At 41.8% G+C, this 21,230-nt stretch overlaps 1 protein-coding gene across 1 annotated transcript in view; it reads right to left on the reverse strand.

Moving 5' to 3' along the window:
• The window catches only part of LOC126088243 (dynein intermediate chain 2, ciliary-like), a 396,539-nt gene that overhangs the window by 269,500 nt on the left and 105,809 nt on the right, over positions 1-21,230 (reverse strand). Inside the window, exon 5 of the mRNA XM_049906373.1 lies at positions 42-340. Coding sequence (XP_049762330.1) covers positions 42-340 — 299 coding nt within the window. The remainder of the gene's footprint in view (positions 1-41; positions 341-21,230) is intronic.

Raw genomic sequence — 21,230 nt, forward strand, 5'->3', positions numbered from 1 at the left:
TAACAGTATGTTTTATGTACATATTTGGTCGTTATACTCACTCTAGAAGGGTTATTATATGTGAGTGCAGAACGTTCACAAAAGTTAAATTGATTAGTATTTTTCTTAGGACCTCCTCCTTCATCGCCTTCTTTTTTCTCTCCTTCCTCGTCCCCTTCCCCTTCTGCCTCTGCTTCTGCCTTCGGCTCAGCTTCAGCTTCACCTTCCTTTTCTTCTCCTTCAGCTTGTTCCTCCTCAGCCCCTTCTTCTGGTTCAACAGGGGCTCCCTCTTCTGGGACTTTTTCAGCAGCCTCTTCTTCTGGTGCTTCCCCCTCCAATACAGCCTGTGATGGTGTGCCCTCTGAAACATTTAACTATGCTTCAACTCAGGCAGAGTGACAATAACACTAATTTTGGTACAAGTAACAATAACAGTAATAATAATAATAATAATAGTAATAATAATAATACAGTAATAATCATAATAATAATTAGAGAAAGAAACAACAAAGAAAAGATTCCGCATCAATGTTTGTATTCGCTGCTGGATGGTAATTTGTATCTTGAGAATCAGGAATTCATCATGGCCATCAAGATGGAGTGATTCAGAGCAAATAGCTGTCAGAAGCACATTCTGAAGAGGCCAAATACTGACAGGTACAGGAAATCGAAGTGAACAGGTCAATCAGCTGAACACATAATACTAGAGATGGGTGCAACTGAATGGAAACAACTGATCCAGTCAGCTGTTGGAAAACAATACATTTGTTTGGCATTTGGTTGTAGTTTCATGTATTGGGTGAATTATTCATACATATAATAATAATAATATATCTAAAAACAAAGATGATGAGACTTACCAAACAAAAGCGCTGGCAGGTCGATAGACACACAAACAAACACAAACATACACATAAAATTCTAGCTTTCGCAACCAATGGCTGCTTCGTCAGGAAAGAGGGAAGGAGAGGGAAAGACGAAAGGATGTGGGTTTTAAGGGAGAGGGTAAGGAGTCATTCCAATCCCGGGAGCGGAAAGACTTACCTTAGGGGGAAAAAAGGACAGGTATACACTCGCACACGCACACATATCCATCCACACATATACAGACACAAGCAGACATATTAAAAGTCATGGAATGTTTCCCTCTATTATATTAATAATAATAATAATTAGAGAAAGAAACAACACAGAAAAGATTCTGCAGGAAACCCTAAAGTCATTCTCACCCCCACTTCCTAGAACAACCATGACTGAAGAGCTCGCTTGTATTGGCTGCTGGATGGTATTTTGTATCCTGAGAATCAGGAATTCATCATGGCTATCAAGACAGAGTGATTGAGGGCAAATAGCTGACAGAAGCACATTCTGAAGAGGCCAAATACTGACAGGTACAGGAAATCGAAGTGAGCAGTTCAATCAGCTGAACACATAATAGTAGTGATGGTCGGGTGCAACCAAATAAAAACAATCCAGTCATCTGTTGGAAAACAGTATACTTATTTGGCGTTTGGATGTAGTTTCATGTATTGGGTGAATTATTCATTCATTATTTTGAGAGAAACCAGTCTGAGGAGCAACCAAATGGAAACTCGCTATCTCTGTTTTTGAGCAATGTGTGTTCTTTTCCCCTGATCTGGACATACTTGCTTGGTCTGGTCAACTATTTCCGTATTTTTCTTATTTAGTGGTCTTCCTTTGGTATTGAACATTACCAACACAATTTCTTTCTTTCTCGTCCTTCCCTCCGCATTTTATTCCTTCTTATGATTACTATTTCAACTTTAGTTATTTAATTTCCCTACCCACCAGTTACCCACTATGTACCCTAATCCTATGCCACATTATTTACATTCATTCCGGAAACATGCATTCACCGTAGCCAAACTGCAATCCCACATACTTTTCCTCCGGTCCTGCTTAACCTTTGGAATTACCCCTAAAGGGCTTACCTTAAAAGTTCCCATCTCCGGGTGCAATTCCGCCTTCCACCAGTCTCTCCTGGACTTCCAGAACCTTCAATTCTTAGCCCTTACCCAACTTGTCCTGAATCTCTACACTACTTCATGTAACCACCACTCCCAACAGCTCCTATCTCTCTTCAAAGTCCTCCACCTCTCAAACCCTTGCTTGGAGAACACACTCAGGAACATCATCCTAGAAGCCAGCTGCAAACTTGAGTTCCATGCCACACGCCACCTGAAAAAACTATCCACAGTGCTAGTGCAACACCTAAGAAGTGGGGTCCCTCTCCCTATCCCTCACAAACACCAACCACAACAGAACCTTCAACAACCCCCCTCATAGCCAACAAACCTAGCCTAGCCACCCTATTCAATCTCCCCATCCCAGCACATACCGCACACAGACCAAATCTCAACTATAACCACAGTCAAATGCCACATATCACCAGTCCCAATTCAGTCCTAAAACTCTCATCCAGATCCCTCTCTCCTCCAGAGACATCTGTTCTATCAAAAGGCTTAAAATTTAGCCCCATGCCTAAATTCAACCACACTGCCCTGGTTAAAGATCTCCTCTCATTCACCCGGAACCTCAACTGGAAATATCACTTCACTACCCAAACATAGCCCCCAAATACTAGACCCAGTGTTGAACCCTGTCTAGAACAGTTCTGACTGCCTTCTCAAAGGGATCCTCCTACCCTCCCCCAAAACCATCCCTTGCAGACATTTCAGGAATTCCTCACATCCAGTGTTGCCTCCCAGTCCTTCTTGAAGAACATCCCGACAACCCCCAACATCACCCCAGCTGAATCCCGTGCCATTAAGGAGCTGAAAATAGACCGCTCTATTGTCATCCTCCCGGCGGATAAAGGCTCCACAACTGTCGTACTTGACCGTGTGGAGTATGTGGCAGAAGGACTGCGTCAACTCTCCGACACCTCAACCTACAAAGCTGTTACCCAGCATCCCATTCCCTCCATCCAGACTGAGCTGCAAAAAATCCTAAAAATCCAAGGTCCCTCAAAAGGCCTCACAATGGCTTCCATAGACTTACTCACTCCACCTGAGCCACGTACCCCTACCTTCTACCTATTACCCAAAATCCACAAAGAGAACCATCCTGGCTGTCCCATTGTAGCAGGCTTCAAAGCCCCAACCAAACGTATCTCAGCTCTGGTAGACCAGCACCTCCAACCTATCACCCACAGACTCCCATCCTACATCAAAGACACAAACCACTTCCTAGAATGCCTCAAATCCATTCCCACTCCTGTCCCACCTGAAACCTTTCTTGTCACCATAGATGCTACATCCCTTTACACAAACATCCCACATACCCATGGTCTCTCTGCCCTTGAGCACTACCTCTCCCAACGCCCACCCAAAGATCTTCCAAAAACCTCGTTCCTTATCACACTTACCAACTTCATCCTCACCCATAATTACTTCACTTTTGAAGGCCAGACCTACAAACAAATCAGGGGAACGGCCATGGGAACCAGGATGGCTCCGTCCTATGCCAACCTCTTCATGGGCCGCATGGAGGAGGCTTTCCTGAAGACCCAACAGCTGCTTCCCCTGGCCTGGTATATGTTTATAGATGACATCTTTGTGGTCTGGACTCATGGTGAAGAAACACTCCTTAATTTCCTCCATAACCTCAACTCCTTTTCGAATCTGAATTTCACCTGGTCCTTCTCCAAAACCCAAGCCACCTTCCTGGATGTTGACCTTCATCTTGTTGAAGTTCACATCCACACCTCTGTCCATATCAAACCCACAAACAAACAACAGTACCTTCACTTTGATAGCTGCCATCCTTTCCACATCAAACGCTCCCTTCCCTACAGCCTAGGTATTCGTGGCAAATGTATCTGCTCCAGTGACGAATCCCTCAACAATTACACCGATAACCTGACCAGTGCTTTCCTCTCCCGCAACTATCCTGCAGACCTTGTCCACGAACAGATTTCCTGAGCAATACATTCCTCCCCGTCCAACAACAATGTTGCTACCCCCAGACCACACACAAGCATCCCCCTTGTCACCCAATATTATCCTGGCCTTGAAAACATCAACAAATTACTCCACCAGGGATATGACTTTCTCAAGTCATCCCCTGAAATGAGACCATCCCTTGACAAAATTCTCCCCACACCACCCAGATTTGCCTTTCATCGCCCCCCTAACCTCCGTAACATCCTTGTTAAACCCTACAATATTCCCAGACTACCTTCTCTACCCAGCGGTTCCTACCCCTGTAACCGACCCCGCTGCAAAACCTGCCCCATGCATCCCCCCACAACCACCTACTCCAGCCCCGCTACTGGTAAAACATACACAATTCAAGGCAGGGCCACATGTGAAACTACACATGCCATTTATCAACTGACATGCCTGCACTGCACAGCCTTTTACATCGGCATGACAACAACGAAACTGGCTGAGCGCATGAACGGACACAGACGAACTGTCCACCTAGGAGATGCCCAATACCCAGTAGCGGAGCATGCCCTCCAGCATAATTCTAGGGACCTAGGAACCTGCTACACCGTATGTGCCATTTGGCTTCTCCCACCCAACACCAGTCCCTCTGAACTGCGGAGATGGGAACTTGCACTCCAACACATCCTTTCATCCCGCCATCCCCCTGGACTGAACCTACGTTAAACAACCTCACTCCCATTTACTCTTCAGTCTTCTCCTCTTTCCCTTTCCTCTTTAGCCATTCACGCATCATCCTACATAGTTGTGTTTATCTTTATACTATATACCTCTTTACTTCTGTATGCATCCTCTTTGGTCTGAAGCTGGCACAGTACTTACAGCAGAATATCTTTGGCTTCCCTCTGACAATCATGCCTCCATCCTTGCTACCCTCCCTATTTTCCTTTCCCTGTTGCCTCATAACCTGGGTTGTGAGTAACTGAATCTCCTTTCCCTTCTTCCCTTTCTTTCCCCTCTCTCCTCCCCGATGAAGGAACATTTGTTCCAAAAGCTAGGAACGTAAATTTTCGGTTCTGTTTTATGTGTATCTATAGGCTGTACTGTGCTGAGGTAAGTACTGGCCAGCCCCTCTATCTCTTTGTTAGTATTTGTTTCACATCTTTATATGAGATTTTCCATTAATCATTCAAAAAAATTAATTCAGTAGATTGTATGAGTTTTATAATTTTACATATCATTGGATTATTATTCATTCATTTCTCTCAAGTGAAACCAATTCATGGAAGTAGCCAAATGAAAAAGGTCAACACAGTTTTGCATATTGACTGATTATTCAGTCTTCATTTTCAAGTGAAGCCAGTTTGTAGATCTTTTTCTTGTCAGTCGAACCACGTATTCGATCCAACAGCTAAAACCATTCTTTAGTGCTTTAGTTGACTGAGCCATCCCTGTATACATCTATGTGAAATCAGTCTTTTAAACTTTCATTTGTGGAACTGAAGTACAAATGTCCGCAGATAGTAGACCTACCACCAGGGTTGAGTGAAGACACGTCAGTGGGAATGCCAAAGTCATAATATATAAATTCATTTGATAATGTATTGAATAGACTAATTCTTCATTTCATAATTTAAAACTGATCATAATATTGCTGCATATTAATTTGTCCCAGATGCAATTAACACATAACTAATGAAGCTGATTACTGTTGAGGATACAAAAGGTTTAGCTTGCTAAAAACAATCTTAAGCCAAGATCATATAATGCGATCTTGGCTTTAGAGCGATTTTAGTAAATAGAACAGATCACTCCAGCTGTCTTTTCAAAATGAGAAAATTCAGTCAAAAAGTTTAGATAAAAGTTCCCTTATGGGTCATGAAGAAGAAAAGAACAGTGTCAAAATTTAGCAAATGTTCCATCTTACTGAAAATGTGTGACAATGTCCACTAATTAATTAAGAATCATTTGAATATAAAGCCCTCTCATACTGCACATAAATGCCACATGATCCACGTCAGCCTCCTATTGGTGGCTGACCCACAGCCAGTGCAAGGAAGTGGCCTGCTACTGCGCCAGCAGCCGAACTGCTTCCTCACATAAATTGCAGTCCTGCCTGCCAGAGACTGCTGGTGGTGACACCATTATAGTAACCTCAGACTTTTCACAGATGATACAGTTACCTATAATGAGGCACTGACTCAAAGAAGTTGCATAAATATTCAGTCAGATCTTGATAAGACTTCAAAGTGGTGCAAAGGTTGGCAATTTGCTTTAAATGCACAGAAAAGTAAAACTCTCCCTCCACTTCACAAAGCAAGAAAACACAGTATTCTATGACTATAATATCAATGTGTAAGAGCTGGCATCAGCAAACTCACACATATACTTGGTTGTAACACTTTGTAGGGATATGAAATGGGATGATCACATAAGAAGTTGTGGATAAGGCATGTCACAGACTTTGGTTTATTGGTAGAATACTAGGGAAATACAATCATTCTACAAAGGAGATTGCTTAAAAATCACTTGCGTGACCTAGTTTAGAAGACCGATCAAGTGCATGGGACCTGTACCAAAATAAGACTAACAGACGATATTGAACATACAACAGTAACGGCAGCATGAATGGTCACAGGTTTGTTTGACCCAAGGAAGAGTGTCACAGAGATACTGAAGAAACTGAATTGGCAGACTCTTGAAGATAAGATGTAAACAATCCTGAGAAAACCTACTTACAAAGTTTCACTAATTGGCTTTAAATGATGACTCCAGGAATATGTTACAACCCCCAACCTATCATTCACAAAGGGATTGTGAGGACAAGATTCGGTTAATTACAGCATACACAAAAGCATTTAAACGGTCATTCTTCCCACACTTCACACATCAGTGGAACAGGAAGAAACACTATGAAATGGTACAATGGGACATACCCTCTGCTAAGTGTTTCACAGTGATTTGCAGAGTATAGATGTAGATGTAGATTTAGATGTGCCTGAATCCAAGGACACCCCACCCCCAGGTGGAAAACGGCTGAGAAAATATGTAAGTGAAATCATTCAAACCCGGAGACTGACTAAAAACATTCACATATGAAACTTAACCCTCAAAGACTTGTGTCAGTGAATTGTCTCACACAAGTCAAACCATTCTGACCTCATACAGCTGACTCAGCAACAGAGACTAGTTTTATGCAGCTGTTTCATTCAGTTGAAAAAACTCAGTGAATAAAACAGTCAGCTATCCCGTCACTGCACAATGACCAACTTGTGCACACTTTCAGAAGCCATGTACCGGGCCGACATAACACATTACAGATTTAACATACCAAAGTTGAGTATTAACCACATATTATTGGAAAATGATACATTATATTATAAACATACTTGTCCTCCTGCTATGTAAACAAAATATCATCTACTGAATTGGGATCAACCAGTGCTACCTGACAAGACATCTGACTACAACAGACAAGATACAGTTCTATGAACAAAATCTAGGACTGGTATAATTACTGATATTGCAATGACCAAACAGATAATATTAGGAAAACAGAAATCAAAATATTCAAAAAGTATTATGAATTTACAGTTCAAATAAAAAGGAGAGTCTAGGAGGCACTATAATATACACTCCTGGAAATGGAAAAAAGAACACATTGACACCGGTGTGTCAGACCCACCATACTTGCTCCGGACACTGCGAGAGGGCTGTACAAGCAATGATCACACGCACGGCACAGCGGACACACCAGGAACCGCGGTGTTGGCCGTCGAATGGCGCTAGCTGCGCAGCATTTGTGCACCGCCGCCGTCAGTGCCAGCCAGTGTGCAATGGCATACGAAGCTCCATCGCAGTCTTTAACACTGGTAGCATGCCGCGACAGCGTGGACGTGAACCGTATGTGCAGTTGACGGACTTTGAGCGAGGGCGTATAGTGGGCATGCGGGAGGCCGGATGGACGTACCGCCAAATTGCTCAACACGTGGGGCGTGAGGTCTCCACAGTACATCGATGTTGTCGCCAGTGGTCGGCGGAAGGTGCACGTGCCCGTCGACCTGGGACCGGACTGCAGCGGCGCACGGATGCACGCCAAGACCGTAGGATCCCACGCAGTGCCGTAGGGGACCACACCGCCACTTCCCAGCAAATTAGGGACACTGTTGCTCCTGAGGTATCGGCGAGGACCATTCGCAACCGTCTCCATGAAGCTGGGCTACGGTCCCGCATACCGTTAGGCCGTCTTCCGCTCACGCCCCAACATCGTGCAGCCCGCCTCCAGTGGTGTCGCGACAGGCGTGAATGGAGGGACGATCGGAGACGTGTCGTCTTCAGCGATGAGAGTCGCTTCTGCCTTGGTGCCAATGATGGTCGTATGCGTGTTTGGCGCCGTGCAGGTGAGCGCCACAATCAGGACTGCATACAACCGAGGCACACAGGGCCAACACCCGGCATCATGGTGTGGGGAGCGATCTCCTACACTGGCCGTACACCACTGGTGATCGTCGAGGGGACACTGAATAGTGCACGGTACATCCAAACCGTCATCGAACCCATCATTCTACCATTCCTAGACCGGCAAGGGAACTTGCTGTTCCAACAGGACAATGCACGTCCGCATGTATCCCGTGCCACCCAACGTGCTCTAGAAGGTGTAAGTCAACTACCCTGGCCAGCAAGATCTCCGGATCTGTCCCCCATTGAGCATGTTTGGGACTGGATGAAGCGTCGTCTCACGCGGTCTGCACGTCCAGCACGAACGCTGGTCCAACTGAGGCGCCAGGTGGAAATGGCATGGCAAGCCGTTCCACAGGACTACATCCAGCATCTCTACGATCGTCTCCATGGGAGAATAGCAGCCTGCATTGCTGCAAAAGGTGGATATACACTGTACTAGTGCCGACATTGTGCATGCTCTGTTGCCTGTGTCTATGTGCCTGTGGTTCTGTCAGTGTGATCATGTGATGTATCTGACCCCAGGAATGTGTCAATAAAGTTTCCCCTTCCTGGGATAATGAATTCACGGTGTTCTTATTTCAATTTCCAGGAGTGTACAAATGAGGATGTATCCACTACTCCCTGCATAGAGAAGATGCTAAGGAATGAACAGGCAAGTAGGGAAGATGGAAAGTTGGTTTGATTTAAAACAAATTCCTTCTGCACTACTATTAAATACGCTGTGCCTGTGTGTGTGTGTGTGTGTGTGTGTGTGTGTGTGTGTGTGTGAGGCAGTTTTTCCACTTCCCTCCATGCCTGTCTAGTGCTCAGTGCCACCATACACAATGATTATCCTCATTTACATATTATAGTTAAATTATAAATGCTTAGCATATTCATTGAGTTGAAACATACGCTATGATGATTTCAGAAAACTCCGTAAAACAAATAGTAATTAGAACTGTCTGAGAGGCTCATTAACCAATAGGAGAAAGCTGTTTTACCACAGAAAACAATAAAATTAGAAAATGTTTGAAAAAAGAAAAAAAAAAAGAGTCTGTGACACACCTGCTTCTTTCCTCAAATATTGTACTTAACAGACATGCACATACAACACACACACACAGCTTCTTTTGAGAGGAAGACTCCTCAGTTTTCCTGAAGTCCCATCAACAGTGGGATATTACCAATAGATTGCAGAAAGGGAAACTGGCAATGTCCTTTCAGAGGAACCAACCCAGCATTTGCCTTAAGCTATTTAGGGAAATTACAGAAAAATCCAAACCAGAATGGATGACGGGTTTTTTAATTAGTAAGAATTAAGACCTGCCAGGGTTGGTCACAATGTCCAATCCATATGTTAACAGCAGGCAGATTTCATTATCAATAAGATAACAATCTTGATTAATCACTCAACAGTGAAAAAATATTTGTTAGTTGCTCACCAACCCACGTTGCAGGCAATGTGGTGACTGGAAGTCTGACACGCTTTTGTGTAAATGTAATATATGTGACAAAAATGTCTGCTAAATAACAATATTGAGTGGAGGTCCCCATTAGCTGGTGGACCAGACTAGATTTGGGAGATCCAATTGCCACATTGAATTTCCTGTTAAGTCATACAATGTATAATATTTGTCACAAAAAATTGATCAGTCTTTCCTCTATTGTTTTCCTTTATACTGCCCTTTGTGAACCAATATTTTTCAATCATTCTGCTCAAACCAGAGTAGTTTTGCATAAATCCACATATCACTTTGTAAGTACCGCTACTGCAGTGTCAGTGCTGTTGGATGTATGCTACATCAAACTTTGTACACACCTGCTCCCAATTACTCACCTTCATCTGAGATACTTCAGCATAAAAGGAAAATGCATGCAGAGAAAATCAACAAGAATAACTCCCAGAAAAGGAACAAAATACCTGTGTATGCTGACAGCTATGGAAGAGGAATCCCAGTGTTATTAATGAAAATCGGTCTGACAATTTCTATGTTAAAGGTGAGTTTCATCCTAGTGCTCTACTTGATGTGTTTACAAACAATACTGAACAACAAACAATGGGAGTGAGTGCTCAAAACTACATGGTACTTGTGGCAGATTGCAATGACATTTACTGTGTCTACAGGAATAGACTGTTCCATAACACTTCGGGCAAACTGCTGGATGCATCCAACTTTCTGCCATGATACTTTGGTGCAAAGTCTTTTGGCCATCTCCATGTGAACTCTGATGAAAAAGCACTGAGCTCCCATATTTTAGATCCCACAGCTGCATGCATGGTGTAATGCCAACTGGCATTATGTATGCACTGCTTGAGCACATACACATCTGCTGCAAGTCTGTGCATTGCACCATGCACCCTCCAAGGTGGAAGCTCGCCTCATTGACATCAAATTGATTGTCTTTGCATGGTAAATTCATGCAACAACACTGGATACACAGAGCATGAAGTTTCTCTATGACAGGATTCCATGCAGAATTTAACTGGAAGCTGCTGTCTTGACTGATAAGGGACTCATACAGTTGTATTTCCACTGATTCCTTACCGATGGAACTCCAAACGCTTGATGTATGGGCTACAATTTTTATTTCATCAAATGCTCTATTCAAAGAGGCCTTGGAAGACCCAACAGTACTTACCAACTGCCATATCATCCTCAGCCAATAGGTGTCACTGAAAGTAGATATGGAGGAGCATGTCATCAGCACACTGCTCTTGTGGCCATTGTCTGTTTTTGTGACTGGAGCTGTTACTTCTCACACAAGTAGCTCCTCAATTGGCCTCAAAAGCAGCTGAGTACACCCCCCTCACCAACAGCATTTGGCAGACCTTGACAGTCACCCATCCAAGTGCTAGCCAGGCCCAACAGCTATTTCATCAAATTCCCAGTAGATTATAGTATTTGGTGATAGTGGGATTATAGGCTCAGAGGAGGTGAGTATGTTACGTGATCCTGCACAGAGCGCATCATTCACCCTATACAGGATTTGCTGCATTCACACAAAATCCTGTAAATACCTGTTTTGTACAGCCCTTAAGTTGTCTTTGACAGATCTCAAAAGCACTGTGATTTTGGGAGGACAAAAGATTACTTTAAATTTGCAAAATTGGCTCTGAGCACTATGGGGCTCAATTTCTGAGGTCATTAGTCTTTAAATTTGCATCTGCTTAATATTCTGCCCACTTTTGCTGAAACATTTTCAATTTGTGTTAGATAAGCAGTCTTTTTGAAATTTCACCCTCTCCCTGCAGTCTTTTTGAAAACTTCACTCTCTCCCTTGTTCAATTGCTTGTACATCTGTACTACTCTCCATATTTGCTTGGATAAACATCCACTGTTCAGGAACACAGTTTGCAGGTGTTCCAGTTCCTTTTTGCAGATTATCAGCATCTGAGAAGGTTTGAGCTCAGTTGATTAAGGTCTTCAAAATGCTCATCATTTTTAATGGATGGTGGCAACAATCAGCCTGTAAGTACAGGTCTGTATGTGTGGGCTTTCGAAACACTGATTGTATGATGAAAGCGTACATTGTACCGGGTGATCAAAAAGTCAGTATAAATTTGAAAACTTAATAAACCACAGAATAATGTAGATAGAGAGGTAAAAATTGACACACATGCTTGAAATGACATGGGGTTTTATTAGAACCAAAAAAAAAAAAAAAAAAAAAAGTTTCATAAAATGTCCGACAGATGGCGCTGGACAGCAAAATGTCAGTGACTGCGCATGACGATCGTGTATAAAAGGAGCTGTAATGAGAGAGAATCAGATGTGCCAGCATTTTGACATTACCTGAAAAGGCACTTATCAGAATGGGGAATGTGCTAGTTCAGCATTATGATCCTATCACCATAGGAAGGGGATTCGAACGGGTAAAGGTCCGTTGACAAATGCCGCTGTGGCAAGAATGATTTTGAAGTTCAAAGCCACAGGTTGTTTAGACGATAGGCCCCGTAGTGGCTGACCAAGCACAAGGCATAATGCTGCTGAGACAGTTCAGGAAGAAATGGAGACTGTAGCAGGTTCGTCTATGCATGGGGAAATCAGCACTTGTGCAGTCGCATGTCGCACCGGCATTACTACTGTTTGGTTGGCACTTAGGCGTACCCTCCAATGCTATCCATACAAAATCCATTGGCATCATGAACTGTTACCTGGTGATTTAGTGAAGCGAAGGGCATTTGCGGTGTGGGCATTTCAAAAGATGGCGGAAGATGACGATTGGTTGAGTAACATGTTGTGGACCGACGAAGCTCATTTCATGCTCTGAGGGTCTGTCAACGCCCACAGCTGCAGAATTTGGGCTACTGAAAATCGTAGAACTGTCATGAAAACTTCACTGCACAACAAGAAAGTCACGGTATGGGTTGGATTTACCACATCTACCGTTATCGGGCCTTTTTTCTTCGAGGAAATGCGTGATTCTGGTTTTGTAACTGCTACCGTGATGGGTGAGAGGTACGCCGATATGTTACAGAATCGCATCATCCCCAGCCTGGCTGATAAACACCTGCTGGAACGTACAATGTTTATGCAGGATGGCGCTCTGCCCCAAATTGCTAGACACATGAAAGATCTCTTGTGTGTGTCGTTTGGTGATGATTGTGTGCTCAGCCGCCACTTTCATCACGCTTGGCCTCCCACGTCCCCAGACCTCAGTCCGTGCGATTATTGGCTTTGAGGTTACCTGAAGTCGCAAGTGTATCTTGATCGACTGACATCTCTAGGGATGCTGAAAGACAACATCCGACGCCAATGCCTCACCATAACTCCGGACATGCTTTACAGTGCTGTTAACAACATTATTCCTCGACTACACCTATTGTTGAGGAATGATGGTGGAAATATTGAGCATTTCCTGTAAAGACCATCATCTTTGCTTTGTCTTACTTTGTTATGCTAATTATTGCTATTCTGATCAGATGAAGCGCCATCTGTCGGACATTTTTTGAACTTTTGTATTTTTTTGGTTCTAATAAAACCTCATGTCATTCCCAGCATTTGTGTCAATTTGAACCTCTCTATCTACATTATTCCATGATTTATTCAGTTTTCAAGTTTATACTGACTTTTTGATCACATGGTATGACTGATTGCCCAAGTGTGTGACTGCTCTTATGTTGCACCAAGGTGTCTGAAAACAGCAAACAACCATCTTTTTCCATCTCCATAGCAAATTTTGTTTTCATGTATGGAGTTCAGATGTTGAAGGAACTCTCACAGACTGTCCAAACTATAAAAATGTCAGCAGTGTACCACCAAAATACTATTGGTTTTAAAACAGCTGAGGGGAATGGTTGCTCCTCAAAGTCTTCCATAAAAGGATTGGCTGCTCCAGAAGACAAAGGACTTGCCATCGTGACACCATTAGATAGTGCAAAAAATTCATTGTTAAATAGACACATAGATTGAGGAAAGAATGAGCATGAACACTGCTGCAACATCAGCCTCAAACCTGTTGCAGAAGAGATGTGGCGAGTCCACCTGCGGCACAATTGTGAGAAGCACCACATCAATACTGACCGACAAGCTGTTGCTTTCCAGCTTAAGTGACAGATGTCTGCTGATAAAAAATCTCTATAATTTCTTATACAGTGGGGGTACTTGCCTACAATGAGTTTAAGGAAATATTCCAAGTACTTGTCCAAATCATAAATGGGCCAAGTACTTGGCCTCTTTACTCAGACCCATTGCAGGCCAGTGTCCACATCACATAATAAATTCTGGTGATTTCATTAGCAGACGTCAATATCCTAAACTAGTAAGCCACAACTCCATATTGTTTATTGATTTATACTTGATTATTATTTTATATAGTCTGTCTGGTTGGAAAATCAGCAATTGGACATTCATAAGTACCCAGTTTTGAAGGGTTAACTTACTCCCAAGGTACATATGCTGGGAACCAAAGTTCTGACTTTGAGCCTATGTTACATGCCCTATATGTTCTCCCACACTGTTCTAACACTCAGGCCTTTCCAAAATTTTCTAATAATAATGAAAAGGTTGCAATATGTGGACACTTTTGTATGATACAATTTATTTCACTTAATTTCAAGTATCACATCCCTACTTATTCTGCTCACATTCATATTACAACTACAGCCACTCATTTGTCTTGAGTTTAGATGATATTATCATTGCATATTTCTTATAGTACATACACTCTAATTGTATAGCCCCCCTCCCCAATACAAAATTAATCCTAAGCTTCAAACTTATTATTTTAACCACGATTGCATTTCTAACACACATATGCATCCCACTCATGTGATGGGCCTGGCCTGATTACTTTCATGCACAACTGCAGTGGGCAGGAGAACCCAGGGCCGGCTCTGCAGGCTTGCACAACCTCAACTGGCTCACTCCTTCATGCAACATGATCTCCAGGTGCCAATCTTTCCATTTGGGAACTATGATGATGATGATGAGTCCCATACTCCTTCACAGAGCATAGGGGAGCGATGCGGGAGACCCGCGCCGCCTTACTAGGCAAGGTCCTAGTGGAGGTGGTTTGACATTGCCTTCCTCCGACCATAATGGGGATGAATGATGATGATGAAGACGACACAACAACACCCCGTCATCTCGAGGCAGGAAGAATCCCTGACCCCGCCAGGAATCGAACCCGGGACCCTGTGCTCGGGAAGCGAGAATGCTACCGCGAGACCACGAGCTAGGACTCGAGACCTATAGGACATCCCAATCAGTGATGCTACTGCACCATAGCAAACAGGCAAAAGAGTATATTTGATATGTCAAGAACAAGATCAATATTTGTACCCTTACATCCTGGAATGCTGTTTTGATGTTGTTGTGGTTTTTACAAATGTGCCTCTGGGGGCACACTACATCTCACTAGAAATAGGTTTTGCACTGACTTTACATCATTTCTCTACCACACTCTATTCTCAATACACTTTTTAACAACAAGTTTTTTTAACAATCTGATTATGTCACCAAGATGAAGTCCTTTGTCTCCCCTGGTGGATAATCTCTTTGTGGAAGGGTTGAGGAGACCACTCATGCTAAAGTGAAACAAATCAGATTTTGTTATGATGTGTTCCATTCAACTCATGATCTTTCATCCTTCTGGTATGTGTGCCAACTTCTACCTTATAATTATCTTGTGATTGTCAGTCTTGACGTTATTCACTGTAGTGCACCTACTATGCAGTGCCACTACACTGGGCCGTGTCTGCTTGACAATGGTCTTCTTCACCTTTCATATGGCTGGGTTCTGAAAGAGAGCTCTGATCTACTCAAGCTACTAAAATGATGCAGTCACTCTTGTAATAACTCTTCTGTATTATTTAAACACTTTTTGCTTAAAGGAGACCACTCACTGAGAAACAGAAGCACTGAGTCATTCATTGTCTCACACACCAAAGAAGGAAAACTTACTAGCTTTCAGAGTTATCCTCTGATGAGCTGGAGTAAAACACACACACACACACACACACACACACACACACACACACACACACACACACACACACACAAACTATGCCCCTACATGGTGCAAGCCAATGCTATTTTTCAACAGATGGACTGGTTGTAGCTGAAATAACAATACTAACAGTATGAGTATATACAATACATCATTTGTTTCTATTAAAAAATTCGTCAATGGAATAGAAGGAGTTGGCCACCAGTAAGTCTTTCAGGCTCCTTTTAAACTGATCTTTATTTGTAACTAAATTTTTTATGTTTGCTGGCAAATTATTGAAGATGAGTGTTCCTGAGTAGTGGACCCCTTTTTGAACTAAAGTAAGTGCTTTTAAGTCCTTGTGCAAATAATTTTTGTTCCTGGTATTGTATGTATGAACTGAGCTGTTTTTTGGAAAAAGAGATATATTATTAAGGACAAATTTCATTAAGGAGTAAATATACTGAGAGGCAGTAGTTAGTATACCCAGTTCTTTGAAGAGGTTTCTACAGGACGTCTGTGAATTTACTCCACAAATAATACGTATTACACACTTTTGGACTCTTTGACTTGAAGAGTTACCCCAAAATATTATACCATATGACATTATGGAATGAAAGTAGGCAAAGTATGCAAGCTTTTTCATTTTTATGTCGCCTATGTCTGCTAACGCTCGAATTGCAAATACAGATTTGTTAAGGTGTTTCTGCAGTTCTGTGGTGTGCTCCTCCCAACTGAATTTATTATCAAGTTGTCATCCCAGGAATTTATGACTGTCAACCTCTTCTATCTGCACTTCTTCATATTTTATGCATATGCTGGGTGGAAACCTCTTACAGGTTCTGAATTGCATATAGTGAGTCTTTTCGAGGTTTAATATCAGTGAGTTAGCTTTAAACCATTTATTAATATCCATGAAAATATCATTAGCAGGTCTTTCTAGAACTACACTCGACATACTATTTATGGCAATACTTGTGTCATCTGCAAAACAAAACGAACTCTGCTTCTGGAAGTGTAACTGATGAGAGATCATTAATGTACACAAGAAAAAGCAATGGCCCTAAGATGGATCCTTGTGGGACACCACATGTAATTTCTTCCCATTCTGATGATGACTGATGACTTAATTCACTAGTCCCTTGCACTGACACCCTTTGTTTCCTGCTAGTGAGGTATGACTTGAACCATTTTGCAGCACTGCCCATGACACCATAGAATTCTAATTTATTTAAAAGGATGTTGTGGTTCACACAATCAAATGCCTTTGACAAATCAAAGAAAATACCTGCTGCTTGTAATTTGTTATTTAATAAATTAAGTACATTTTCACTGTAGGTGTAAATAGCCTTCTCGACATCAGAACCCTTCAGAAATCCAAACTGTGTTCTTGGTAATATGTTATTTGTGGTCAGATGGTTGAGAAGCTGCCTGTACATTACATTTTCTAATATTTTTGAGAATGCTGGCAAAAGTGAAATCGGTCAGTAGTTTGATGGTATCTCTTTATCCCCTTTCTTGAATAGAGGCTTAACATCTGCATATTTTAGCGTCAGTAAATGACCCAGTTATAATTGACTGGTTACATAAGTAAATTAGAATTGTAGTAAACTCACAGGAACATGCCTTAATTAACTTTGTTGATATTTCATCGTAACCACTAGAATGCTCTGTTTTCAAAGATTTTATAATAGAAGTTATTTCTTTTGGTGAAGTGAGTGACATATTCATGTACCTGAAACTATTTGTAAAGGCTAGTTTCAGATATTCAAGGGCATTATTTACTGATCCTGACAATCACATTCTGTCAGTAATGGATATAAAGTACTTGTTAAATAGATTTGCCACACTATGCCCATCGGTTACTAATGTGTCATCTACTCTTAATGCTAATTATGCTCATGTTCCTTTCTGGTTCTACCAGTCTCCTCTTTCACTATATCCCATACTGTTTTTATTTTGTTCTCTGACATTGCTATTTTCTTCTCGTAGTGCATTTGTTTATATGTCTGAATTACTTTTTTTAATATTTTACAGTATTCCTTGTATTTAGCTAAATCATCCGCATTGGAGCTATTCTTGGTCGTCAGATACATTTTCCTTTTTGTCTTACAGGAAATCTTTATTCCTTGTGTAATCCATGGTTTTATTATAGACTTCTGTTTAATTTGAGTAACTTTAAGAGGAAAACAGTTTTCAAACATGGTACTGACATTGTTCATGAACGTGTTATATTTTTCATTCATATCATGAGCACTATAAACATCTTTCCAGTTCATATCTTTGAGCATTTTTCTAAAACACTCAATTTTTGGTTGATTGACTACTCTCCTGTACTCATATTTAGCAGTCTTGATAATCTGCTTAGAATTTACATCTAAAACAAAGAGCTGCATGTCATGATTTGATAGTCCATTTATTACAGGTTTTATGATATGATTTTGTTCCTTTGATTTGTCTATAAAAATGTTATCAATGGCTGTCCTTGATGATTTAGTGATCCTAGTTAAAAAGTTTACAGCGTGGGTTAGATTGAAAGACAACATTACTAGCTGCAGTAAATGTTTACTGAAAGACTGCATTAGAAAATCTGTATTAAAGTCACCAGCAATCAAAATTTCTTTGTTTATTCCTGTTAAATAACCCAAAGGAGCTTCTAGATGATTTATGAATAGATTATAATTTCCTGCAGGTGCTCAGTAAATAGTTACTATTATATAGGATCTGTTATGGAACTCTACCTCCGTTGCACATGCTTCTAGATGCTGCTCTAAACAGAATTTATTAATGTCAATTTTCTTGAATTCATGGCAGTTTTTAATAAATGTGGCAACTCCTCCTCCATCCATATCTACTCGGCAGAAGTAAGAAGCTAGCTTAAATCCTGACATGTCTAACATATCTATACTAGTGGTCACTTGATGTTCAGAGAGGGAGATTATGTCAATTTGGTTAGATGAATTCATTTCATCAATACAAATGAGTAGTTCATCAACTTTGTTTCTGAGCCCCGGAATGTTCTGGTGTAATAAAGATAACTGATACTGCATACTAATGGGATTATAGCTGCTTTGGCGAGTATGAACTGGCAGTTTCTGATTACTTTCTGTTAAACATTGTTTAAATGGAGGCTGTATGTTAAAATCTGACTCCTATTCATCTGTTTTCTCAAGCTGAGTATGTCTGCCAATCTCTCTTAAAACTCGTTTTCTTTCCCCATTCCCTATCCTAAAAAAGGCATCTGTCTGACACCTGTGACCACTGGTATTTTACCACTTGTGACAGTGTCCCCCCCCCCCCCCCCCCCCTTAAATTTTCTGCAATCAATCCAGACAGTTTTCCCTTCTCTTTCCTATTGAGGTGAAGGCCATGCCTAGTGTAGTCCCTCCTATCGATAGCATCCACAGGAATCAAACCAATATGGGACCCAATATCCGTCCTAAGCAGCCACTCCAACTCCAAGTTCACCCTCCCGATGGAAGAGTTCAAATGAGGCCGATCATGGCGTCTCAACACAGACACAAATCCCACACTCGTATGCTGTGTTGCTGATGCTATCTTCACCAGGTCACTCTCTATGGAATATTCAGAGTCTCTGTCAATGCTATTTCCTGGACCACCCACAATAACCACGGCATCATCCTTTGTGAAATCCTTGCATATAGAAACTACATCCTCTGTTACCTGACCCAGATCTGCACTAGGCTTGAAAAATTTTGTGTCCAGGTACTCTGGACCTATATTTTTCTGCAGTAGTTGGCCAACACCCCTACCATGGGAACTACCTAACAACAGGACTTTCTTTCTCTTTACAAATTTCCCTACCTTTTTCAAGTCCTTGAAAGCTTGTGCCCTTTCTACAGCTTAAGCTATATGAGGCTCATCTGATTCTGACTGAGGCAACAAGTCAAATCTATTTTCAAGATTTATGACAAAGCTGTCTGATGCTCTCCTCTGCCTGTTCCCCCTATTACCTGCTGCCACTTCTCCTTCTTTAACCTGTACAGATCCTCCCTTGCATTGTCTGAGTCTGCTTGAAGAGCTGCAATTTTCCCTTTCTGTTGCAGTATTTTCCTATCTCTACTGCAGATCCTACAATACCACTGGTGAGCCTCATTTTTGTCCCCATTTCCATGCCACTACATTCGCCCCAATGAAAGAAACTACAGCACCCATCACGCCACACCCCGGAACTAATGATCCTATTGCATGTCACACACTTCTCACTCATGGTAAAAACAGAAATCGTATAAACTGATTTAAGTACTGACTAAAACGTAAACAAAGGATCCTAGAAACTATTCAGACAGTTATAAATAAATTGAAAGAGTACTGAATAAAAAAACTGGTGATTACATATAAGATTAAGTCACTGTTTACTTATGATACATGCGCATGAAATTAAGCCTAAAATCTGTGCTGTAGGTGCAAGAAGGAAAATAAACTTCTTACCCCATTTAATCTTCTTTAACACTTCACTAACACTTCCCCAAATGTAACAACACTTATATTATATTTATACCAACTGGAAACGTTTACCTGTAAGTTTAGTTCACTGCTTACTTACGATCCGCGCGCATGACATCAGACCTAGGATTCATGCTACAGGTGCGAGAAGAAAAATACGCTTCTCACCCTGTTTAATCTTATTTTATACTTCACTAACACTTCCACTAAAGGGAAGGAGGAGGTGGAAGTCACCGAGTGGGACTGGGGATGGATGACTAGAGGCTCAGAGGAAGTCAGCCAGTTTGCCTGCTAGGAATGTGGGAAGGGGGGGGGGGGGGGGGGGGTGACAGGTATATGCACTGACACAATTGTAGCAGCTACTGGGAAGTGACACACACTAAAGGCGATATACGGACTTGAACTGTTGGGGGAGGAGGCAACGTACAAGTTATCGCACCCTTGGGCAATCAGTGTTTCGATAGCCCACTCATCAGACCTGTGCTTACAAGCTACTAGTTGCCACCATCCATTAAAAATTATGGGTGTTCTGAAGACTTAATCCATTGAGCCCATACCATGTCACATGCTGATAATCTTCAGAAGGAACTGGGACACTTGTAAACTGTGAGCTTGAATAATGGATTTTCGTCCAAGCAGATACAGAGAGTACTAAAAAGTACAAATGACAGAACAAGGAAGAAGGATAAGACTTGCAAAATGGCTGCTTACCTACCAGATATTGGAAATGTTTCAGGGAATATAAGCAGAATATTAAGAAGACACAAAGTTTTCATCTTCCTCGGCACTTTTGAGATATGTCGAACCTGACTTACAAGCTGTGTAAGAAATGTAGTTACAGGATTCCATGCAAATGCATCAAATCACAGAGCAAATGATGTGCACTGTGCAGGATCGCAATGTAAAACACCAGCAGCACACTAACCTCCTTCAAGCCAATAAGTACACTATCACCAAATACTGAATTCTACTGAGCATTTGATTAAATACAATGAAAAA

This window comes from Schistocerca cancellata, chromosome 6 (genome assembly GCF_023864275.1).
Source record: "Schistocerca cancellata isolate TAMUIC-IGC-003103 chromosome 6, iqSchCanc2.1, whole genome shotgun sequence".
NCBI lineage: Eukaryota > Metazoa > Arthropoda > Insecta > Orthoptera > Acrididae > Schistocerca > Schistocerca cancellata.